This window comes from Pan paniscus, chromosome 8 (assembly GCF_029289425.2).
Source record: "Pan paniscus chromosome 8, NHGRI_mPanPan1-v2.0_pri, whole genome shotgun sequence".
Classification (NCBI taxonomy): domain Eukaryota; kingdom Metazoa; phylum Chordata; class Mammalia; order Primates; family Hominidae; genus Pan; species Pan paniscus.
In genome coordinates, this window is record NC_073257.2 from 12,863,216 (window position 1) to 12,889,074 (window position 25,859).

Consider the following 25,859-nt stretch of genomic DNA (forward strand, 5'->3'; position numbering starts at 1 on the left):
AAGGTCTTAGGTTCCGTCAGGCCCACAGTGAGGTGTGGAAGAATAAACCAAGGGCCGTCATAAAGTCAAGCGATGTCATAAAGTCATCGCTCATCCATGAGCGATGAGGTGACTACCAACTGGGGAAAGTGGGAAAGAAGGGGGGGGGAGGGGGAAGGGGGATGTTGGTGGGGGGTGGGGGACAGGGGATGGTGGTGGGGGGTGGGGGACAGGGGATGGTGGGGGGTGGGGGACGGGGGATGGTGGTGGGGGGTGGGGGACGGGGGATGGTGGTGGGGGGTGGGGGACGGGGGATGGTGGTGGGGGGTGGGGGACGGGAGACGGGATGGGAGGTGGGGGACAGGGGGTGGGAGGTGGGGGACAGGGGGTGGGAGGTGGGGGACGGGGTGGGAGGTGGGGGACGGGGGATTGGAGGGGGCAGGGGGATGGGCAGGGGGAGGGGCAGAGGAAGCAGGGAGAGTAAAAGAATGTTTACCAAAAGAATTGCAGGTAAAATAACAATGACATGATCAATTTATGCCTAATCCTTGGTTTGAAGGCTACTATTAAATCAAATTCTTAAATTCCCGATAAAGGTCAAGTAACAGGTTTCTAAGCCAGGCCACATGCTGCATTAGTTACTGCACAAGCAGGGCTATGGCTAAGCAGGTTGCTCATAGCCATGTCAAAAACAGACACACGTGCCCAGATGCAGCTGACGGGGCAGTGGCACAGAACAAGGCTTTGGATGAGCCCATCACCGTGACAACCAATGTCCCTCAGCTTCCCAAACAGCTCACGGAAATGGTGGCACCAGAACAAGGCAGTCAGGGCCTGACGTCCTCTAGCCAGCCCCCAGGGAGAGCAGGGCCACCGGCTCTCTACAGATGCACGGCCATCCTTTTCAAATGCAGGCTGCCAGAAACGATTCCACTTATCACAGCTGCGCAGAAGAAGGCACGGCACTTCAGCCAGGATTGAAATCTGGAGGAGAACGGTCTATGAGCAGATGTCTGGGCTGCTGCCTGCCGGTGCCTTGGGTTCTAGGCGACGTGTAGGAGCCTCGAGTCTGGACTCTGTGTAACAGTAAGATGCCTCCTACACTCAGCAAATCATTTTTGAATTTTCACATCGTAGTTGTGAACAGACTGAATTTCTTTTCTTAGTTCTTAATGAAGTATGGAAGAGGAATAGCCTTTTCACATTTAGCAAAAGAATTTGTCAGGCTCTGGAAGGAAGGGAGCTGCCCCGTGGTGGGAACAATTGCCCCTCTGTGATCTCCGAACACCTGGGAGCCTCTGCACGATCTCAGAACACAACACCCGGGAGACCCTCATTCACCCGCTGCGCATCCTCTATCTCTACCAGATAGAAGCGTCTTCTGAATGAAGCATCTTTAACAGATTTTTTTTTGAGACAGAATCTATGTTGCCCAGGCTGGTCTCGAAGTCCTGGGCTCCAGTGATTCTCCCATCCCGGCCTCCCGCATTGCTGGGACCACAGGTGTGAGCCACTGCGCCTGGCTGATGAAGCTCTGAGCCTTCTCCTTGGTGACCGATGCTGGGCAAGACGAGACGGCTCTTCTAAGAAGTCAACTTGGAAACTGGCCTAAATGGGTTCCAAGGTTTCCCGTAATGTTTTTAAGAATTCAGACTGGGGTAGGGAAAGCGAGCTTTTGAGGAGAGATCAGGCTTTTTGTGGAGCCTTATTTTGTGCCCGTTTGCTATGTGAAGACGTAGCACGTTCCCTCATCTCCACGTGCATCCTCTGAATGGAAGTTTGGGACCTTGAATGCCTCCCCATGCAGACTAGGGCCTGTTTTCCCGACTGCTCCTGGGAGGCAGAGGCCTTCTAGCTGCACCTCACTCTCAAAGTCTGTTCTTGGCAGCAGCTGACAGTGTCCCCTGTTGAAGAGAGGTGGGCATGTCCCAAATGCCCCCAGGGTATATCACAGCCTCGCCATTTAAGCTACAGAGTTGAGAGGAATCCCAAAACGTGTGTATTTGAGGCTCATGTCTCTTCTCTCTTCCCGCTCCCATTAATGGATTCACCCATCTGCAAGTCAGCAGCCGCATCGCTGGTATTATCAAATATCCTACCATGCAATGCTTGGCGAATTCGCTCAGGGCACAGGGCAGGAGTTTCATCTCAAAGACAGCAGCGAGACACACAAATCCCAAGTGGGAGGCAAGCCCTTCCCAGGTGCCAGGCTCTGGCCTCAGCAGACTCCTCCTGCTATTCGGGGGCAATATTCCCAGGGACCTTTAAAGCTGTGGAATTGTACCTTGTTTTGTAACTCTGTAATATTTTTGCCAGCTCAGCTGCTGAGTTAAAGGTCTCTTAATACTTTTGTGCTCAAATAAGATAATCTGAGGGTACACAGTGCCATTAACTGAGTAAATATGAATTCATGCAGTAAGAAAGGCAATTTGGTTGCCAATAGGCTGTCTCTGTTTCCAGCATCTCAGAACACCGTCACCCACAAATGGCCTCAAGGAATGTTTGCTTTGGCTTCCAATAATGGCTACTCATCTGTCAGGGTCATTTTAAATGTTTATTCGAAGGGGCCTTAGAAATCATCCAGTCCAATTCCCTTCTCTGTGGTTCGAAGCTGGGGCCCCAGGGCAGGGGATGTCTGCTAAGCTGCGCATCAGGCCCTCAGCAGAGACATAGGGCCTCAGCTCTGCCAGTTAATATTTGTTAAAAAGCTTTTTAGAGACACAAAATTACATAACCTCTCAGTTTAGCAAAAACAGATGAGACACTAAATATATATATATTATTTTCTTTCTTTCAAGTTATCAACCACATGAAGCTTCATTTAATGAAGTACATTATTAGAGTAAAAAGATTTCCAATCTCCTGGGCCACTATTCCCCAGCTAAACTCCTATGGAAGAGGGCTTTCTGCAGGCCTCCTGACCGCAGTGTGAGGTTGCTGGCTCTGTCTCCCCACTGGGTTTTCCTGACCTCGGCGTGAGGCTGCTGGCTGCTCTCTCTCTCCTGGGTTTTCCCGGTCACTGGGCTTCTCGATATTTGGCTCAGGTGAGCCGAGCCCTGTAGCTATAGACTCATCACAGCTTTGTATTTGCAAAGGATCCTCCTCCTTCCATAAACACTTGTCTGAACCCTGTCTCCACCAGCTACTGAACTACTTCCCAGCTGGGACCGTGGGTCACTGGGGTTGCTGGGTTGAGAGTGTCTGACAATCAAACAGTGGGGAGAGAGGATCAGGTCACTTCAGAGTTTACAATGAGGATACCCTGGAGAGCGCTGACACCGTTATAAATCTTCATACTACAGAAACAGCCTGGGGAGAGCAACTGCCTCCGTGTCCTTCACAAGGCTGTTTACGTCCCGAGGCGGCAGACAGAGGCAGCGTTTTCCACCCTTTCAGAGCACTCCCTGAGGGACGATGCCCATGGCTTGAGCGGCTCCCAACAGAAGGCCACGCACCCACAGAATGTAGTGAAATGGATACTGTTCCCTGCAACTGCACATTCCCCGTGCCAACCATAAAAACCAGGGACTGCGAGAAAAACGGTTTGGAAGAAAAAAAACTGTCAATCATAAAAACCAGGGACCGCGAGAACAACAGTGTGGGGAAAAAAAAAACCTGTGCCAATCATAAAAACCAGAGACCGTGAGAACAACCGTGTGTGGGAGGGGGCGGAAACAAACTGTGCCAATCATAAAAACCAGGGACCGCAAGAACAACAGTGTGGGGGGAAAAAACTGTGCCAATCATAAAAACCAGAGACCATGAGAACAATGGTGTGGGGGAAAATAAAAAGAAATGGAGAAGGAATATTTAAGGAAATCTACAACATAAGAAAAAAATTAGAAGTAGGTCAGAAATGAAAGAGCAACCATACATGTGAACCCAATGTGCTTAGAAAGTGAGAGCACCATGGCCGTGTCCTTCAGGAGAATGAGCTTTTGCAACGGGAGAACAGAGCCAGTAAGTTACCTGCTGACGACCACACTAACACCCCTGAGCCTACAGAGAATAAAAGCAAGGCATTTACAGCCAGAAGACCAGAATCCAAGTTGCCCCCACCCATTCTATTTTCTTGGGGTAACCACTTCTTTCCCGCAAGCATCAGCTTCGTGCAAGCAGCCCTGGGTGAACTCCCGCACCTCCCAGTGCTGTGCAGCCCCAAAGGAACTCCCGCACCTCACAAGCTGCCCAAGTGGTGCACATACCTGGCTGCTTCTGTCGAGGCTTAGGCAAGTTTGTGACGCAGGTGTGGGGGCACATTAGGACATTGCAGGGGTGCAGAGAGCCCTCCAGAAAAAGCTGTTTTGTTTCTGATAAATGGATCCCACCAAGCGGGGTTTTGGGGAGGGTGTTTGCTGGCACCAAGGCCAGGCAATAAACTCCAACTTGATGTATACTGTCAATCGCCTAGAAAGTTAATAAAGAAGAAATCATGTTATAAGAGGAAGTATAAACAGTACGTATTTATATTATGCAAAATATGATCCACAATACACAGATGTCTGTGCAGTATAAGCACTGTTCCCAGCATAAAAATGCCAAGGTAAGAGAAAGGATTTTCCTACTAAACTCACCAAAGCTGAATAATGTTACCCAGGGCTTGTGGAAGACCATACACAGTAAAAAAGGAACTTTGGAGAAAAGATAACATGTTCTCAAGATCAAACAAAAAGCTTACTTTGACCTCCCCAAGGTGTCCGGTAGGAACCAGCTGTGCAAATTCCTGGTCCCTACACCCTCAATCTGCTGAGCTAGTTTCTGGACACTTGATGTAGTTCCTGATCAAATGAAGGGAAGGGAAAAAGGGCCACCCCACAGGCAAAGCCACAGCTGGTCACGCCATGATCTGAATGAAGTAAGGAGGCCAGAAACAAGACACAGGGGACCAGTGCCCAGGGCGAGGGAGGGCAACCTGCAGCACACGGCTCATCCACTGGAAACTGTCCTCTTCCGTGGAGTCAGGCCTCTGCTCGGCCACGATCACGATCCTCTCGTCGTGCAGCACGGTCACCGAGAACACGGCTATCCTGCGGGGACACAGGAGCATGGTGAGCATGCGCCGGGGACGCTCATGCAGCCCTCCCTCCGCCATCAGGGGCTCCATAACCATCACTAGTGAGTGACACAGCTCCAACTACGACTTCAAAACGGCCGCTGTACTTCCGAATTTCCCCACACTCATCAGTACGGGAAGAACTGTGGGAGGCACCCAGGGATGCTGCTGAGGCAAGGTCACCCTGATCCCCACGGAGGCCACACACAGCACCCGCAGGCTCTGGTGACCAGGTTACGCCTTTCGGTACAGAGGGGCAAATGCGCAATGATCAGACCTGCTGAAATTTAGAGAGTCACACCCTTCACAGCTCGAGTTTGCACCTGTGAAGTTAATGGTCTCCAAATCAGTAGAAATTTGCCGTTTCAGAACTAGTGATTTTCTGCTAAGTGTATGTGCCTTATACCGTCAGCACAGCACAGTCACCTCCAGTAAAAGAGATTGTAGCTTTAAAGATAATTCAAAGGCGGCAACATCATATCCAGGTATCTACTTCCTGCTCCCATCAGCTTCCAAACTGAAAAAAGGCTCTAAAACACTTTATGACTTCCTCCAGATTGGCAAAAACTCAGGAACTGTGGCAACTTATTTCATCACGCAGCCTCCACTGTGCACCAGGCAAGGCAGGGAAGAAGAAAACCGGTAGAGCAGGGAGGTGGCGAGCGTCTGCGCTCACGCAAGTCTGTGACTGAACCATTGTCCTTGGGTCTCTCCAACCCGCTCCACGATGGATACCTGGATCTTTAATTTGTGCAGTTATTTATCAGAAATAAGTTTTCTAATGCATATTTCTATTATACTTAGAGGGGAAGTTCAGTGGAAATATATTTATGGAGCTCAGGGAATTTCTATAAAATCTTGGACATTCAGAACTGGATTAAATCTCAGAGGTCAGAGTCCAGTTACTTCAATAACATGGAAGAGGAAATGGAGACACAATACATTTAAGGAATCTGTGCAACTTTCAACCCTTCAAAACCACATAAAAAATATGGCCGACCGGAAACCATATGCTTGATTTGCAGAACGCCACTGACCTTCCCCGGTAGACAAACTTCATGGGTTCTACGGCCAGCGCGGTGGCCACGATGTCGTCGGCGTTGTGCCTGCGCCCGCTGACCACCATGAGGCCATCCATCTTGCCCACCACGAAGACGAGGCCTCCGGGGCCCACGAACCCCAGCAAGCCTGTCCTTATGAATGGGTATTCACTGATCGGAGCCCCGGAGCTTGTCATGGGAAACACCTGGGGGAAACAGCATCCATCAGGCCACTGTTCATGTGGTCAGCTGGTTTTAATCCTCGCCGCTACTCCTGCGAGCACGGCACCTGCTTTGCTTAAGCTCTGCCTTTCACCCCAGCAACCCTGCCCTAGGGCCGAGGTCACAGTGACCACTGGTGGCCAACAGTCTTCGAGGCAGAAAAGCACTTCCTGCCCACCTCAGCAGGACCCCATCCGTTCCTGCACCTCCACTCACCTGCTGGAGCCTCCTGCCTCTGAACCCTGAACAGATAACACCCAGAAGTCTCACAGGAGGCCAATCAGCAATAACTGATCACTTGGTTTACAAAGCCACAATGTAAAAGACGAGTGAAGAGTCAAGGTACATTTTAAACAACGTATGTTAGTTTTAAAGTAATCTCTATTCATTCATAAAATGTTATTTGCCCTTGTTGGAAGTATGCTGAAAAGAAAAATATTAAGGAAGCAAATCAAATCAGTTCAAACTCTAAACCTCTTTTTTTCCTCCACCCTTGCAGATGAATCAGAGGAACGGAGATGGAGTTTTTATTTAGATTTGTATCTAGCTCAGTTTCCAGGGATATTTTAGAAAGTTGAATTCACACTCAAGAAAGCTATCATAGACAGGTACTGTAACATCTGTTCAGCCACATCCAAAGTTCTCAACATTTAGACCAGCAACAGTGGCTCATGCCTGTAATCCCGGCACTTTAGGAAGCTAAGATGGGAGGATTGCTTGAGGCCAGGAGTTTGAGATCAGCCTGGACAACAGCATGAGACCCCATATGTACACAAGAATTTTTTTTTTAATTATTCAGGTGTGGTGGCACACGCCTGTACTCCCAGTGACTCAGAGGCTGAGGCAGGAAGATGGCTTGAGCCCAGGAGTTTGAAGCTGCAGCGAGCTGTGAACGTGCCACTGCCCTCCAGCCTGAGTGACAGAGCAAGACCCTGTCTCAACAACAACCAAAAGTTCTAAACATTTAGGAAATGTATCCCCAAACATTTTATATTTTCTTACATATAACTTAAATGTTGTGCTACTTCTAAGGCCAGGACCTACTTGGTAAAAAGATAAGAGTTCTGAGTTGCAGCACTGAACGTGTGTCTGAGCCCTTCATTACACAGCACATCTGTGCACACGCCCCATGCACGCACATTACACACGCATCTGTGTACACCACATGCATACTTGCTTGTGCCACTGAGATCGTTACATACACGTGTGCTCGAGTTCTCACAGGTTCATACCTGGCCACGTCTAGCCCAGGCTGAGGAGCCGTAAAGGGGCTCTAGTTGGCTTCCCCAGGCGAGGGTTCATACCTGGCCACGTGTAGCCCAGGCCAAGGGGCTGTAAAGGGGCTCCACTTGGCTTCCCCAGGCAAGGCCCTTCACGCACACGAGTGCACGTTCAATAATGATCCACTTTTCACAGTAGAAGTGAGAAAAGTAACAAAAAGGATCCTTTTTAAAGCATACTTATTCTTTTAAACACTGGTTATAAGGTCAGAACAATGCTGATAAAACAAATTTATCAAAAGTGATAAAAAGTGGTAAAGTGCCATCGTTTTCATTCATATAAACACGTCTTGCTAAAATGGATCTTACATTCCACGTCTATCACTATGCACCTGGCAAGGGCTCTTTGGAGACGGAGCCACAGATGGTGCCCATGTTAAGACTCTACTCCACCTACCTCAAAGGTGTTCTTGGTCATGCCGGAGAGGCCATAGTAGGACGTGCCCGTCGCAACTGCACACACACACAGCTCCCCGATCTCATCCGTTCTGCACAGCTGAGGAACCCCGTCTGGCTTCACTGAACACATGATGGCTAAGAGCAAACAGGAAAGCACATGCAGTGTGAGAGGGGGCACGTGGGGAGAATAAAGGAAACAGGGAAGATGCGAATATGAACGAGGACACCAGTGAACAGGAATGGGGTCTGGAGCACAACTGCACGGATGGTAGTCAGCCAGGCACTCATTTTCCCTAAAGAGCCATGATTTTTCCTGTTGCAGCAACATGTCAAATTTCATAGTTGAAACATCAATAAATATTTCAATTGCTTTAATGTTAATGCGCAAGTTGTATTTAGGGGCGTGACATCATCTGCCATTTAGATATGGGGAGGAACCTCAGAACCAACATCAGGGCCACCTGCCACACAGACATCAGCAACGTGGTGCAACTTGACCTCTGCAAATCAAGCCTCTAATGTCTTATGGAAATCTGAATCTTCGATTTCACACTCCGTGCAAGGTGAGTCCTTCCGAGAACACCACTGGAGCGCTTCGCACACGGTTCAATGCTGATAAGTTCTCACTGGTCTGTGCCACCAACACTTTCATGCTTTGCCCAACAACAACATCCTACATACCCCCCAACTGCAATCCACAAATCTGATTAGGGAGCCAAGAGCCTCAGGCTTCAGAAGGGTGGAGTGTGCATTAGTGACAGCTGAGCTGTTTAGAAAGAGCCTAAAACAGCCGGCACCCGCTGGGCTGGAGTACAGAACAGTGGAAACATAAGTTAAACTCACAGGAAGAAAAATTCACATTAAGGCCGGACGCGGTGGCTCACGCCTGTAATCCCAGTACTTTGGGAGGCCGAGGCGGGCAGATCACAAGGTCAGGAGATCGAGACCATCCTGGCTAACACAGTGAAACCCCATCTCTACTAAAAATACAAAAAAGTAGCCGGGCGTGGTGGCGGGCGCCTGTAGTCCCTGCTACTCGGGAGGCTGAGGCAGGAGAATGGCGTGAACCCTGGGGGGCAGAGCCTGCAGTGAACCGAGATCGCACCACTGCACTCCAGCCTGGGCGACAGCGAGACTCCGTCTCAAAAAAAAAAAAAAAAAAAGTTCACATTAAACTTACACTGAAAGATTCTTCACCCATCAGATTGGTAAAAACAAAAGTCAGGTAATATGGTGGGTAAGGGAGTGGAGAAAGAAGTGCTGCTGTTTACCGCTCGGCAGGGTATAGCTTCACAACCTTCGAAAAGACAATCATAAAAATTACATCGGCAGTTCTCTTTGAAACAGAACTCCCACTTCCAGAACTGTTTCCATTAGACACGAGGGGGTCACTCACTGCAGCAGCAAAAGAGGAAAAATCACCAAACGGGGGGGCTCAAATAAACTTAGTGCTCCCACAAGGTAGCACTGTGCTGCCTTGAGAACACCGCGGAGCTCGTTACGCGCTGACAAAGGACCCTTAAGATAAAACATACGTATGTACGCAGTACTCCATCATGACGTGAGAAAACCCCGGAACCCAGGGCAGAGAACACACAAGGGGTGGGGGTGCAGGCTTCTGTTCCACAGCCCCAGGTGCCTCTGACAGGGGGTCTGGGAAGCCCGGGGTTGCTCTCACTGTTCCACAGCCCCAGGTGCCTCTGACAGGGGGTCTGGGAAGCTCGCGGTTGTTCTCACAGTCACAAAAGAGCATTTTCATTGTGTCCTTCAGAACCTTTTGAAGATTTCACCATGCAGCTCCAATTATTTGAAAATTAAATATTAAAGAAATGGAGCCAGGGGCCCTGGCCACAGCTGGGAGGCAGGGAGTGGTCTGGACACAGGGGCTAGAGGGCTGCAGGCAGAGGCACAGCTGCGGGGATGCTGGAGGGCATCCGCAGGGAATCAGGGAGTAGTGAGGAGGAGGGAAGCCACGGGCTGCCTTCATTTCTTTTATGCCAAACAGGCCGAACAGAAAGGCAAGACATCTTCTGGAGTGCCTGGCCCTAGCGCAGCTCACCCTGAAAGGGCATGAGGGGTCTGCCTCTGTGAGACTCCATGGGGCGAGGGTCCCTGCTGAGGCCCACCTGACCTGGCGCCCTGCACCTGCTGCTGAAGGCGGCAGCACTGCTCGCACAGGCATGGCTACCCTGCTGGGCTTGAGCCCACACCCCATGCCTGGAGGGCTCAGCAGGAGACACAGGCTCCAGGGTCCCCAGCTGAGAAAAGAGACAGGTTCCCTTTCGGGCCAAACAGCCAGGGGCTGATGCTGCCTGTGACCCCATGAGTTGAGAACCAGACGTGTGCACCCTGAGAATGGTAAAGCGGCTCCTGGGAGGTGCCTGGGTGCTCCTCGTGGGGCTGGTGGGGAGGCACGGTGGGCCCTGCAGCTGGGCGCTTCCTCATGCATCTGTGGAAAAGGCTTCTGAGACTTGGAAAAAGGTCCCTACTGCTGAAAACAGGTTTCATGGTCACACAAACTCACATTCCTTGATTTTCACACGTGTCTGCCTTGGCGGAAGCCGAGCTTGGCTGTTCCCACTCTGGCTAGTGCCTTAGGGTGACGGATGGGCACGTCCTCTGGGGCAGGGAAGGGAAGCTGCCCAGGCACCAGTGTGGACCCTGCATTGGCCCCGAAGCCTTCCAGGGAAGAGCAGCCTGAGGTCCCAGTGTGCAAAGCTGCCCTTCCCCATCTTCTTGATCGTCTACCAGGAGAGGGAACACTGCCTCAAATGTCTGAAGCCTAACAAAGACTTCAGAAGACTGGGAGTGAGGCTCTCAGCCCAAGGGCACACCGCGGGAACGCGGGAACGCAGGCTTTGGTGACGTGTTAGAAAAGCATTTAATAACTGATTAATCTGTGTGGCTCGCGACCCACACTCACCTCCAGGCATCACGAGGCCGACATCCTGCACGGTGAGCACGGAGAGCTTCTCTTCCGAGTCCACACGAATGACCCCGTAGGTCAGCCCATGCATGGAGAGGACACCCCGGCCCGGGGGCTGGTTACTGTCATCCGTGGGCCTGTAATGACAGTTTTTAACTTGAATATGCAGGAGCAGATAAGCCATCACAACCACAGATGTGCAGTCAGCACACATGCGGCAGGCTGGGTACCTCTGGGCACAGTGCTGGCACCCCAGGCACAGTGCTGGCTGCCCATGTGGCCGCATTAGGGGATGCTCGTTCTGTTTATGAACAGCTGGCAGCGAGTCTACTGCTTCCGCCTCTACATTCCCAGGGAATCCCAAGAACACCCGTAAACTACCAACGCAGCTCCTCTCCTGTCCCCTCTATGCAGGCCCTGCACAGACCAGCTCTCTCTCTCCTCCCTCCCGGCCCTGCACAGACCGGCTCGCTCTCTCCTCCCGGCTCCTGCTCACTGCACGGTCTGCTCTTCTAGTTTTGCAAATGTCTGGAAGGTGGTGCATCCACTCCAAGAATGCAGACAAAACCACTGAACAGCAATGATGGAAATCCTGACTGTCCAGCCTCAATTCAGATGCAGACTGCCTGGGTGTATGCCCAATTTTATAAGCATCTAAAATAAGATTTACTCTGTGCCATTGTGGCTGCCAAGTTCTAAGGAAAACTATTTGGGTGGCAGGCAAGCTGTAGAATGCACTGTGGGTCAGGAGAAGAGGGGTCCGCATAAGGCAGTTTTCAGAAGACCACTGCACACACGTTCACCACTCTGGGGCCCACCCCACCTCCTCTGCCGGACACCCCAGCTTGCTCCCGCCTTGGGGCTTCTGTGCTGGTTCTCGCTGCTACCCAGGACGTTCCTCCGGCAGACGTCCACACGGCCCTCTCCCTGTCTCCAGGGGACTTCTTGTCCCCTCAGAAAACACCCCCCACCCAGTGTGCCCACCCCACAGCACACACCTCTGACTACCTGTGCGACCTCCTCCCTCAGACCCAAATCTCCCAAGAGCGGCCACAGTTTGTTTTGCTCACTGCTGCATCCCAGCCCTGGAAAATGTCTAGCAATGAATAGCTGCTGACTAAATTTGCAAACAAATAAGTTAAAATCTAAGATCACGGATTACATTCCTGAAAACTAACAATTCCTCAATGGTTATCTAAGTGAGTCACCACAATTTAGGTACACATTGTTTCTGTAATTTTCCGTTTACAAATCTTTAACGCACTTCAGACCTAAAAGCTGGACTATAAGTTAGCTGTTTAACTTTAAAATATTATGGTTTATAATGAAACTGAAGACATAAATGAGGCAACATAGAAGTTAATATTTGGAAAAGGAGATCTCATTTGAATGAAGTAACTAGTGTATTGAAAAAAGCATGAAAGACTCTGGAAACAGAATTATTCTAGATGTAAGAATCAAAAAGGATAGAGCTAAGCAGATATAAAAGAAAAGTCTCCCCAAATAAGAAAACCCACACGGAACTACCTAGATAGGGCGAGCTCACATCCCTGGGCTTTCCATTATCCTCCTGGCCTTTACTTCCCAGAGACCCCAAACAAATCAAAACTTCAAAATGAAAACACAGGTGTTGTCAGTGGTCCTGCCACCACCTCCTCACCCTACACCATCCTCTCACCCTGCACCATCCCCTCACCCTACAAGAGTCCTCTACAAAGATCAGTGTGGAAGTCAGGCAACTGTGAGCTTTAGCATCTGCTGTGGGTTGAATCGTGTCCCCGCAAAAGATCACCCCTCCTATCTGTGACCTTATTTGGAAGCAGGGCCTGTTCAGAGACAGATGCCCCTGGACTTACAATGCGGTTACAACTTGATAAACCCATTGTAAAGGCGGAAATTGAAGTTGAGCCACCTTAAGCCAGGGCCATCTTATGACCAGGTTAACATGAGGTCATACTGGGTTAGAATGGACCCTAAATCCAATTACTCTGTCCTTGTAAGAGAAGAGAGAGGCCCAGACACAGGGAGAAGCTCACGTGACAACGGAGGCAGAGACTGGAGTGACAGGTACCCATCCAGGATAGCTGAGCACCCAAGGCTGGGGTGAGGCCCAGGGCGGATCAGTGAGCTGAGCAGCACCCGAGGGAGGCTGGGGTGAGGCCTGGGGTGGATCACTGAGCAGAGCAGCACCCGAGGGAGGCTGGGGTGAGGCCTGGGCTGAGCTGAGCAGCACCCGAGGGAGGCCGGGGTGAGGCCTGGGATGGGTTCCCTCAGCACCTCCAGACGCCCAGCCCTGTGACACCTTGGGGTCTCCAACTCCAGCCTCCAGAACTGAGCCAAGTGTCTGTTGTTTAAACCACTCAGTGTGTGGTACTTTGTTACGAGAGCCCGAATACACTATCTTAGTGATAAAAATTTAAGGTACACTTCTTTTTGTTTTAAAAAGCCACATGAAAGCAAAATGCTGGGCTAGCCAAGATTCAGAACACTGACCTGCTGGGCAAGGGGCCGGAAGGGAAAAAGTTATCTCAGGGCCCAATCACTTATGTTTTGTTGTCTCAATTACAAAATCCCCCCCCTTTTTTTTTTTCTTTTTTTGAGACACAGTTTCACTCTGTCACCCAGGCTGGAGTGCAATGGCGCGATCTTGGCTCGCTGCAACCTCTGCCTCCCGGATTCAAGCCATTCTCCTGCCTCAGCCTCCTGAATAGCTGGGACTACAGGCGCCGCCACCACAGCCAGTTAATTTTTTTGCTATTAGTAGAGACAGGGTTTCACCATGTGGGCCAGGCTGGCCTCGAACTCCTGACCTTGAGTGATCCGCCCTCCTTAGCTTCCCAAGGTGTTGGAATTACAGGCGTGAGCTACTGTGCCTGGCCAAGATCCTCTTTTCTACGTTTAAACACAATTAACGAGAAATAAGACCTGCACATTTAATAATTGAATATGTTAAGATTACAAATTGTGTTTGCTGTAAGAACTTTTCAATTATGCTTATACAATAATAGTTCCAGGAGGCTGAATATGTTCATATTAGCAACGTTAACCTTGCATTAATTTAACCTGCCACTGTACATTTATTCATATTTCATAAATTCCCTTGCTAGTCGGAGAAAACGCACGGCCCTGGGATTCTTTCCTTGCAGATGTGCAAGACACTGGCATACAGCCAGGCACAGAAGTGCAGGAGGTCCCGACACACAGGCGGGCACAGAAGCGCGGGTGCTCCCGGCACACAGGCGGGCACAGAAGCGCGGGTGCTCCCGGCACACAGGCGGGCACAGAAGCGTGGGTGCTCCCGGCACACAGGCGGGCACAGAAGCGCGGGTGCTCCCGGCACACAGGCAGGCATAGAAGCTCAGGTACTCCTGACACACTGGCAGCCTCACAGCCCCACCTCCCCACAGACGTGGTGTCTGGGGCCACCCCTTAACTTCTGACCTGGTGGTGCTGATGCCTCCCCCTCCAGATGGCAAACCAGTGCCCCAGTGGTACCCTCCGTGTGCCAAATGGTTCTGAGTCTTTCATGCATAGGGACTCGCTTAAAACTCACCATAAGCCTATGGCTATTATTCCTCACTTTCAGATGAGAAGATTCGGGCAAAGAAAGGTTGACTTCACTGCCCAAGTGGGTGGTGGGGCTCGGCAGGACTCGGACCCAGAGCATAGCCCCTGATGACCTGAGTGCCCGCCCCTCCCTGGTCTTTGCCTCTGATTCCAGGACACTGAGTCAATCAGTCTACTGCTCTCTTCTTTTTACAAAAACTTAGAAGCAAACAGCACAACCAACGTGAGCACGTTCTTAGTATGAACAAGGCAAACATCACAGTCAAAAGGCAAAGTCCCTGTTTCTGCTCCAATCCTATACCCCACAAATAACCACATACAGATTTTTTTATGTCAAAGTTTAGACTCCTAGATATGCAGTTAAGTATAAAATATGTATGTATATCAATACATTGATTTTTAAAAGAAAAGCAGAATCAAGATGATGCTTCTTCTATGTTGGCAGAAAAGCTGAGTGTCGGGAGAAGGTGAGGCAGGGCTTGCAGGTCTGACATAATTTAAGAGTCTTGGAACATGTCTGGGGTCCAGGGTCTAAAACCCCTTGTGGCCTTTGGAACACCAAGCTCTGTGCTAAAGGGTGGAAGGCTACCCTGACATACCATAAACTAAGCCCAGGGCAGAAAATCCCTCGTGGCTTGGATAGAATCCAGGGCTTGTGGCTCTGGAATGTGTCTAGACTTGCTGGCTCCTTGCTCTCCCAGGGTCGATTGTATCCTGAGTTAAAACAACCTGCTCTCCATTATCTCAAGCAGAATATGTTCCACATGCTTCAAAGGAAATGCTAAACCGTCACAGCTATAAGATCATGCGCTTGCCCTTTCAATCCCCACATTCTCAACACCTGTTTCTTTGTTTGATCACCAATAAATAGTCTGGGCTTCCAGAGCTCAGGGCCTTCGCAGCCTCCATACTCGCAATAGCCCCCTGGACCCAATTTCTCTCTCACTGTCTTTCCTCATTCCTTTGACTCCACCAGACTTTGTCACCCCAACAACCTGGTGTTGGATCTGATCACCCCAACATTCTAAAACTCACTCTCTTCACTAAACATATCTGCAGATCTTTCCATGTGTCTGCGTGTGGGTGTGCATCTGTGTAGGTGTGTGCACCACTGAACTCAGCTGCTTTGTTACACACAGTGTTTAGTAATACGAATATATGATCATATATTTTCTTTCATTCAATTTTTATACAGCTGGAAATGTATCTGTGATATACATACCTAGAAAGAAAATGGAGAATCAAAAAGCACATATACTTAAGTTTTTAAGAAGACCTAAATATCCTCCCAAAATAACATACTTTGCATTCCCACTAACAGAACAGGAGTATTATTTTCTCATCTACTAGAAAAGCACCTCACACTGGCTGTATGGTGTTGTGGTTATATATTTAATGACCTATTCTGCACAGCAACCCTGTGGAGATGGGTGCAGCACCATGACCCTCCCTGTTTAGCAGACAGGGGCAGGGGCAAGGAGGGCTGAGTTCTACCCAAAGCCACTGCTGTGGAGCAGAGCCAAAACACCATTTGTTGGTCCAATTTGTGTTAACCTGTATTATTAAGAAAGTTAGATGATATTTATCTCCATCAACACCTTGCTAAGAAGTAAAAATCCCAAGTAGGTAGATGAGGTGAGGAAGGGAAGAAACAGTCCCCATAGGCAGAATTCGAGGGGGTTTAAAAAACATCCACCTTAATAATCAATATCAGTACATTAAAAAATGGCTAATAAAGGTATCCGCCCATTCATCAACTTCCAAACTCAGTTACCATGTGAAATGGTGTTCAAGACCAAGCAGCTTTGTGTGTCTCATGAAGAATATGGATTCCAGGAGGGACCATCTCAGTGATCTCCAGGAATGTAAGGAGGCAGAGTCCACTCTTGGAGATATGGAAGGAGCAAAATACGTACCCGTGTATACAATACCACAATGATGTGCAAAGGGAAAACAAAATAAAACTAAAGGACAACAGAGTCTGGGTGTTTTGTTGCCTGCAGATCTCACGTTGAAATGTGACGTCCAACACTGCAGGTGGGCCTGTTCTCGCAGTAACGCGAGAGTTCTCACTCTATGAGTTCATGTGGGATCTAGTTGTTTAGAATAGAGCTGGGCACCTCCTCTCTCTCTCTCTTGCTTGCTCAATCTCTCACCATGTGACATGCAGGCTCCCACTTTGCCTTCTGCCATGATCATAAGCTTCCTGAGGCCTCACCAGGAGCTGAGCAGATGCTGGAGCCATGCTTCTCTTAGAGCCTGCAGAACTGTGAGCCAAAATAAACCTCTTTTCCTTATAGATTACCCAGTCTCACACACTCCTTTATAACAATGCAAACACACCAACAAAAAGGAGAGAAGCAGGCCAGACCTTGCAATGTGGCCTCACGAGGAATGTACACTATGGCTTCCATTGAACCATTTGCACCACTGACTTGTCATAGCATTTCCAGCCTCTGGAAAACATTCCATAAGCCTTGCCCGCATAACACCTTGAAGCAGCAGCTCCTATAAATTTCATGAACACATCCGCAGTTTGCTACTCCTGACCACAAGCAGAGCCGGGCCAGGCTTGGGACATTCACACAAAACAAACATATCAAGTAGTGAACAAGCCTCACAGCCTCCAGTCCTAGGGCTTAACAGAGAGCCACACTGCACCTGCACAGCTTCAGTGCCGCTCATCATTTGCTGAATCCCTTAAGCAAGTGAGTCAACAAGGTCTTTCATTTTTCTATCTTATACGGGCGATCTCCAATGTAGTAATTCTCAGCTTAGCAACAACAGCACATTTGGAGAACAAAGAGTTAAGCTGCAGGCCCCCTCCTCCCCAGCAATCTTTACACAGCATTTCTATGCAACGGACCACACACAAAACACGCCTGTAGTCATGTAACGGCGGTAACATTTGTTGAATTCTTACTATGTACCAGATGTGCTTTCAAGCTGTGTGTGTGTATGAACCCACTCAATGCTCACACGGACCTCTGACGTGGCTACTGCTGTGATTCTCATCTACAGACGAGGAATCCTCAAGATGAAGCCCTGCCCACATGACAAAGCAGGCGCGAGAGCAGTGAGATGGGGACCCAGGCCGACCTCGGCCTCCGACAGAGCCGGCACAGAGAAGGACCCAGGCCCACCTCGGCCCCCGACGAGCCGGCACAGAGAAGGACCCAGGCCCACCTTGGCCCCCGACGGAGCCGGCACAGAGAAGGACCCAGGCCCACCTCGGCCCCCGACGGAGCCGGCACAGCGCAAGAATGAGGTGGTGCTCATCCCACACACGACGTTCCCCGTGCTGGCGTCGAAGCACCTGCACAACGTTGCTTCTTTGGGAACACGCATTCGGGTTCCAGAAAAAATGGGAAGTTACCGGGAAGCCTGTTTGAGAGTGGGGGGTGGAGGGGAGGGGGTCTTCCCTTCTGAACTGGCAGCCAGAACCCCGATGAAGTGTCTTTTTTTTTTTTTTTTTAAACAGGGCAGCTGCTCTGGTCTTGAATCACCATTCACCGCCAAAGGTTTTTCTTTTACATGGACGTAAATCAGCCCTGATGAAGGTGCCGGGGCAGCCACACAACGCACACAGAACACAGAACATCTCCTCTGCTTTCTTTCCTCTCTGGGCCACTCTTTTTCACAGCAGCAGAATGAACTAATAAATTCGTAGTACTGGTAAAAATGCCCTTTAAAGGACAGGAGCAGTTAAGCTTGTGAACTCATTTTAGCAGAAATAATATTTTCAGGAAACACGCACCACGAGGGGAAATTCAGTGAAAAATGTGCATATACCTTTTTTGATGTTTAGTGTGACACAGACTTTCAAAAACACAACAGATAACTGAGATTGCGACTTTTAATAGGAAAAGATACAATGTAAAAGCAGCCAATATATTAAGTTATGAGTTGATTTAATGTAATATTCTTCCTTTTCTCTAACAGGAGCAATGCATGCCCACTAAAAACAGCCCATTTTACAAGCTGCACAGCATGGAAAGTGAGCTGCCCATCTTTACTGCCTCACCCACCCTGTGCAGTGCAGCTTTTTTTTTTTTTTTTTTGCACTGAATATACTATTTACAGATACTTAACTTTTTGTTACCAAAAACGGGATCACACTATATAAACTTTTTTACAAACTCTTTCTCATAAGCCTTGGCCACCTTTCTATTTCCAGGGGAGGTTATGGGCTGGAACTGGGGGGGGGGACCCTGTGGGGAGGCCCCTCCTCTGCCATCTTCCCGCTGCACCTCGTTTGCCAAAACAAACTTCTCATCATCTAATTCACCACAAAACAGAACACACTGTAAAACGCACGTGATTGGGTGAAATTAAACAGGAAACTTGGTTTGCTATTAAATGCTACCTAACTCTCATGCTCTGGTTCACGTGATTTTCATCTCGAAACTACTCTGTAGTTAGAGAATTGCAAAATTTTATCCCTCTTTTTAGATAAAATGACACAGTTTATCTTGCGTTCTCTTACATGCGGGATTATGGAACTCTGGGTCTGACTTTTCTGAGCAGTGGGAAGGGCTCACTTTGGATCCACTTTGGCTCAGGGTTGTGCTGACGTTTTCTCCGCTGTCACTCATCCAGGCACCATCAGCACCCAGTGGGCATCAGACAGCACCCTTCTCCCTGCAGACACGTCTTCTTTGATTTTTCTCCCAGCTAACTTCTAGCTTGAATACTTTCAAAAACTGGAAGAGGGTTGTGGTGACAAGGGGGTATTTTATCTTTTCTGGAATTATTGTTTCATTGTTTTATATGATTTTTGCCTTTTCATTACTAAAATATCAGGGTATCCAAATAGTACTTTGTAGTTACAAAGCTAAAAATTATGTTTTTCAGTTCAATAAACATTTCACAACGTAGCTTTAAGAAAATCAAGTCTATCATCTACATTCTAGAGATGATAACAGAGTCAGATGGCAGGAGATTTAGGGGATACATGTAGCCAGTAAACAGTTTCCTGGTTTTCGCCTTGCAATTTGTCCTTTAAAAAATGTCTGATGAGTTTACGCACCACGAGCCCCTATTTCCCCAATATTTTTCTACTCTAAAACTAACATCAGGAGAAAAGAAAACACAAAATATAACAGGACAGTGACAGTTTTAAAGAGAAGAAAATACTTTAAATGCCTAGGTGAAAATACAGTTCACATACCAAGACTGAGCAGACTTCACTAGAGAATGTGATTTCCTGCCACCACTTGGCTGACACACATGAACACAAAGGTGAAAACAGACACACATGAAGGCACACACATCAACACAAACATGAAGACAGGCATACACAGGTGAAGACAGACATGAAGGCATGCATGCATGAACAGCCATGCATAAAGACACGTGAACAGAGACATGCCTAGACACAGACATGCATACATGTGAACACAGACATGCATAAAGACACGTGAACACACATGCATAAAAACAAATGTGAACACATGCAGACACGTGAACACAAACATGCACAGACATGTGAACGCAGACATGCATAGACACACATGAACAGACATGCATAAAGACACACATGAACAGATATACCTAGGCACACATGAACAGATATGCATACACACATGAACAGACATGCATAAAGACACATGTGAACACATATGCCTAGACACCTGAACACAGACATGCCTAGACACCCATGGACATGCATAAAGACACAAATGAACAGACATGCACAGACATGTGAACAGACATGCACAGACACGTGAACACAGACATGCCTAGACACACGTGAACACAGACATGCATAAAGACATGAACACAGACATGCCTGAGGACAGGCGCGTCGCCAGCCCTTGTCCCTTCAAAGTCTCCAACTCATGTTTTTAAAGACTCTCAACCTCCCTACAATGAGTGCTGGTCATTCTTTTTTGGAGACTGGCCTTTCTGTGAGGGGAGAACCAATGGCATAAGCTCCGGCAGTGACCTGCCTGCAGCGCTGGGCAACCTGACAGAGGGCACAGCACCTGCGGCCCAGGCGCCAGCCTGCTCCCACATACCCATCGCCAGGGCTGCTGCTGGCTCCCGAGTGCCACGCCCCACTCCCCCCCCCCACAACCCCTGACGGCTGCTGCTGGCTTCTGGACGCCCTGCCCCCCTACCCCACCCCAACCCCTTCCCCATCACTAGGGCTGCTGCTGCTCCCGGAAGTGCCCGTGCATCCTGCGTATTTATCAAGTGGGACACTGGAGGTTCCATTGATCCTGTGAGCCCCAGAACTTTCTGACATGCTCTGTTTTGCATGACAGACATTCTATGTTGCTTGCAAGAGTGATATGAAGATACTCTACAGCCAGTGGGCCGTGGGCACCCCTGTCAGACCTGGGGCTCTTGAAGGCCCTGGACCTCGACGCCTGGAAGACTGACTCATAAGCCCAGATGTCCACGCTTGGCCCTGCTGGCACCTGCAGCCACTGGGTGGCTTTCTTGTGAGTGCCTCAGCTTCTGATTTATCTACTTTTTTTTTTTTTTTTTTTTTTGCAGAAGAGAATCACTAAGTGATACATATTCCAGAGAGGGCCAAAATTCTACAAATAGTAAGCAATGCATCTGCAATTTTATTTGCATTCTACTGCAGATAATCGTTATCCTTTTTAAATTAAGTGGACTGAAAGCCAAGCAACCAACCAGCTGCAACTCAGCACCTGGAAGTTCAGTCTCTGCTTTGATACCAGGAGCAGGGGCTGTCCCTGGAAGATGGTTAACACGCAGAAGAGGCTGTCCCTGGAAGATGGTTAACGTGCAGAAGAGGCTGTCCCTGGAAGATGGTTAACGTGCAGAAGAGGCTGTCCCTGGAAGACGGTTAACGTGCAGAAGAGGCTGTCCCTGGAAGACGGTTAACACGCAGAAGAGGCTGTCCCTGGAAGATGGTTAACACGCAGAAGAGGCTGTCCCTGGAAGATGGTTAACATGCAGAAGAGGCTGTCCCTGGATGATGGTTAACATGCAGAAGAGGCTGTCCCTGGAAGACGGTTAACACGCAGAAGAGGCTGTCCCTGGAAGATGGTTAACACGCAGAAGAGGCTGTCCCTGGAAGATGGTTAACACGCAGAAGAGGCTGTCCCTGGAAGATGGTTAACATGCAGAAGGGGCTGTCCCTGGAAGATGGTTAACGTGCAGAAGGGGCTGTCCCTGGAAGATGGTTAACGTGCAGAAGAGGCTGTCCCTGGAAGATGGTTAACACGCAGAAGAGGCTGTCCCTGGAAGATGGTTAACGTGCAGAAGAGCCTGTCCCTGGAAGATGGTTAACACGCAGAAGGGGCTGTCCCTGGAAGATGGTTAACGTGCAGAAGAGCCTGTCCCTGGAAGATGGTTAACGTGCAGAAGGGGCTGTCCCTGGAAGATGGTTAACGTGCAGAAGAGGCTGTCCCTGGATGATGGTTAACGTGCAGAAGGGGCTGTCCCTGGAAGATGGTTAACACGCAGAAGAGGCTGTCCCTGGAAGATGGTTAACATGCAGAAGGGGCTGTCCCTGGAAGATGGTTAACACACAGAAGAGGCTGTCCCTGGAAGATGGTTAACGTGCAGAAGAGGCTGTCCCTGGAAGATGGTTAACGTGCAGAAGAGGCTGTCCCTGGATGATGGTTAACACGCAGGACACAAATGCTTAGATCACAACATAGAGGAAACGGCCATCCTCGAACCCGTCCAAACAGGCATAATCCGTCCTCTACAGACCCTTCTCTGCAACAAAACAGGGGAATGTAGCAGCCGAACACTTGTTTTTCTTCTTTAAAAAACATAAGGAGTAAATAAAATGAGATCGCTGTACTGCCTCCCACATTGGACGTGACGACATTTAAGAAGGCATTCATTCTGTTCTCATGCCAAAACCTACAGGGAAGCCTTGCCAGACCTCACTTAATACAGCTTTATGGAATGTACGAAAGCCGTTTTTCACTTAATAACCTGGCCTCTGACCGCTCCTACGTCGGAAATTCACCTCAAGTCTTAAGACAGAATACACTTGAGTTCACAGGCACTGGCTCATTTTCCAAAAACACGCACCTATCCCAACCTTTCTGTGGCACACAACTGAAACCCCCGCACAGAGGGAAGTTTCCCTTCTGTTCACACATTCAGAAAACAATGCAGAGAGGGATGTGTTGGTGGAAATGCAAGTACGAGTGCTGCTTTCATCAAATTTATTCAAAAGTAACTTAAACATCAGGGTAACGAAAGGTACAGGTTCTAAGGACCAGCATTGGCTTCTCTCCTAAAGATTTTCACCACTGAGATAGAGTTGCTGCCTAATTCATCTCAGGAAATTAGGGAGTCCAAGTGCAATGGCCAATTATACAGATTATTCTTTCTTACAGCATCAGCACTGAACGGTTTAAATATGCATCATATGCATGATAACGACATAAAAAGACAGTCTTGATGAGACTGAGTGATGGAGGGGCAGGGAGAACCGGTACGGGGACACTGCAGGCTGCTTCTAGTCTTCAGGACACTGTCGTTTCTAACTCAACCTGGAATGCTAAAATTGTACCTTTAATCCTTTTTGGTCCTTCAATTTGTTGAGCCCAATCACGCCAATCAGAAAAGTGGCATACCAGAGAAGACCACTGAAGCCAGCTCCAGGGAGGTAGCTCTGGAGAGGGGCTGCTGTAACCCATGGTGGGCCATGTCCAGAGACCACTCCTCCAGACTCTGCACAGGAGCAGGCCGCAGCCGACCTGACGTACGTGCCCACGTGCACCACCAGGCGAGACAGTGGGAGGGAGACACGTCCTGCTCTTGTTATTTCTGTCTGTGTCCTGGTCAATGCCTGCCCTTCCACAGTTCTGCCTGCAATAATTTAAAAACCACACACTGCTCTGGGAAGCCTGTTGCAAGCAGGTCTCCTGCACTTAGTCTACACTCCAGAGCTCACCCCACAGGAATGGAATGGCCCTTCTCTTCCCCACCACTGGGAGTATTGCCGTGGACATGCTGCCCCAAGAGCCCCACACCACACCTCCTCTCTCTTGCCACACCTTCCCTCTGGACCAGCCTTGGATGGGCCGGTGACAGCCGACACAACTTCTCTGCAGGAGCCTGTTCTCCTACAACAGCATATTTAGGCCGTCAGTGGCACCTACGTTGACCAAGGAAAATGAAAACAAAACCCCAAACCCACAGACGGCTCCACTTAGGTAAAATGTCAAGTGTGTGCGTATCACACAGGAAGAGGTTTGGGCTTTACTTCTGGTGTATGACATGAGATTGTCAGAGCAAAGTGTACTCTGAATTTACCTACTTTAAATTTCACTTTCATTCACTCAAAAAATATGTATTAGGCATCAACTATACACCAGAGACAGACAATGAAAAAATAAATATACCAGTAAATCCCACAGCACACGGAAGTCAGTAACACTGCAAGAAAAGCAGGCTGATGAAAACAGACCCTATCCCACCCCAGAAGAAACCAGAGATTGGTACACGCACATGGAAATTGGAGTAAATTCCAAGGACACGGTATTACGATTCCATGCGCCTCTAGACAGTTCCACTCATTAAGGAATTACCGTGAAACTGCAGAGAGCGATAAACGTTTTTTAATGAATGAATCTAGGCTGTTCAAAAGAATCTGTTCCAGCACATAAAGACAGAAATAAACTCATCTTGAAAGGTTAGGTCTCGTTTTGACCCTCACCCTCAGCATCGACTGTTCGGATTTCCTGATCTCCCTTCGCTGCTGAATTAGGACTGTCTCTAGGTTATCTACATAAATCAACATGACCCAGTACCTCCGGATGGCCACAGTGAGGGCCTCTGGCGAGCTGGCACAAGGACAGATGACCTCCTGTCGAAGGCCTTTACTTTGGAAGACATTGAGAAATGCATCGCAAGAAGAAATAGACCCTAGAGTGAAAGAGGGACAATGATCAGAGAGCTGAAGCACTGTGATTGATTACAAAATCCCATCATAGAAAATAGTTCCGAAGGTGGGATTCAGGCACAAGTGGATCTAGGCAGCATGGAAAAATATTTAATACAATTTATTATTTATGTTACACTGGAAGTGGTTATTCTCAAACAGAACTCAAGAATTTAAAGAATGCAACCTCCACATTTATGACACCTTTTCTGACAGATGAACTTACTTTAGTAACTTTTCTGAGACTTGTTCCACCATTCTCAGTACGGAAGTTCCAAGACAGGGGTAAATCTAAACCAAATGAAGAAAACTTTCCTCTCTATTAATTTAAATGATGAGGTCGAGGCACAATTATCAAGAACATATCAGCTAAACTATCTCCAAATATAGATATACTTTTCTTTATGCAAGATGTATTGTTTTGTACTTATAGGTTAAAACCAATTGTTCATTAAATTAGCTCAGGATTTATGAAATTTTATAAGTGAAGACTGTTTATAAAACCTGTTTATGAGTCTGCTTTTGTATATCAGGCATTAAAGGAGTTTATGCTGCTTTAGTTTACAAACATAAACATTGCACGTTTCATAAATGTGGTCAGATACCTTTAATTTCACTTTGCTTCTAAAGCTTTATGTACTTTTTTCACGAAAGCATGCTAGCTAGGTTCTTGTTTCAGTTGGCTGAAATATTTCTCAAGGTGTATTTATAGTATTCTGTGGAGCTGCTAATTTACTTTATCTGGGTATTTTTGTTACAGTATGTGATAACGGAATTACATTTAAAACGACAAATTAATTTACTGATCAAGAAAACTACTATACACCAAAAAGTACTAGCAGTCAAGTATTTCTTGAGTATTTCCTTATTACCTGCTTAGGGCTTACTTCACTTCATCCTCATGAAAATATATGACTTAAGCACCATTTTACAGCCGGGGAAACAGGGTCAGCAAAGGACCTTTCTCTACAGAATCAAGACATCCTCTGCATCCCAGGGCTGGGGAGTCTACAAATGCCTGTCCTTATTATGCCATCGTACCTCTTGGCCCGAGTGAGTGATTACTGTTTGGTGATTTTAAGACAACTTCTTTACTAAGATAAGGATTAGAAAAAGAAAAATCAAAGTGCAAAGAATGAAACCTGGAAAAAAAAAAAAAAAAAGACTCCACAGCCTGCCTGCCTCGCGAGATCACACGCTCACTTACAGGGGTTCGCGCCGTCTGCCACTATCAGCATTCGCAGAGAGGAGAGGTTGATGTCTCTCTGATCTCTGTGTGCTACTAATGCCCAATGCATATCCCTGGATTTCACACACGCCACTTTTGCTAAAAAGAAAAATAGAAATAAGTCAACATGTGCCACCGTCAGATCGTCCCCTATTGCAAAAGAGAGATCATTGTGAGTAGTGGGGAAGGGTGAAGAATCACTGGTCACACAGCCCCCACGAACTTTTTTTTTTTTTTTTTTTTGTGATCTTGGCTCACCGCAACCTCCTTCTCCTG

The 25,859-nt window shown here is 48.3% G+C and overlaps 1 protein-coding gene across 4 annotated transcripts in view; it reads right to left on the bottom strand.

The window, feature by feature from the left end:
• Nucleotides 1–25,859, bottom strand: part of DIP2C (disco interacting protein 2 homolog C) — a 432,829-nt gene that overhangs the window by 90,748 nt on the left and 316,222 nt on the right. For all 4 annotated transcript variants that reach the window (XM_034929848.3, XM_034929851.3, XM_034929850.3 and 1 more), the window contains 7 exons: nt 25,563–25,682; nt 24,225–24,339; nt 10,897–11,036; nt 7,972–8,108; nt 6,070–6,278; nt 4,892–5,006; nt 4,185–4,386 (listed from right to left, as the gene is read on the bottom strand). In XM_034929848.3, coding sequence (XP_034785739.1) covers nt 4,185–4,386; nt 4,892–5,006; nt 6,070–6,278; nt 7,972–8,108; nt 10,897–11,036; nt 24,225–24,339; nt 25,563–25,682 — 1,038 coding nt within the window. The remainder of the gene's footprint in view (nt 1–4,184; nt 4,387–4,891; nt 5,007–6,069; nt 6,279–7,971; nt 8,109–10,896; nt 11,037–24,224; nt 24,340–25,562; nt 25,683–25,859) is intronic.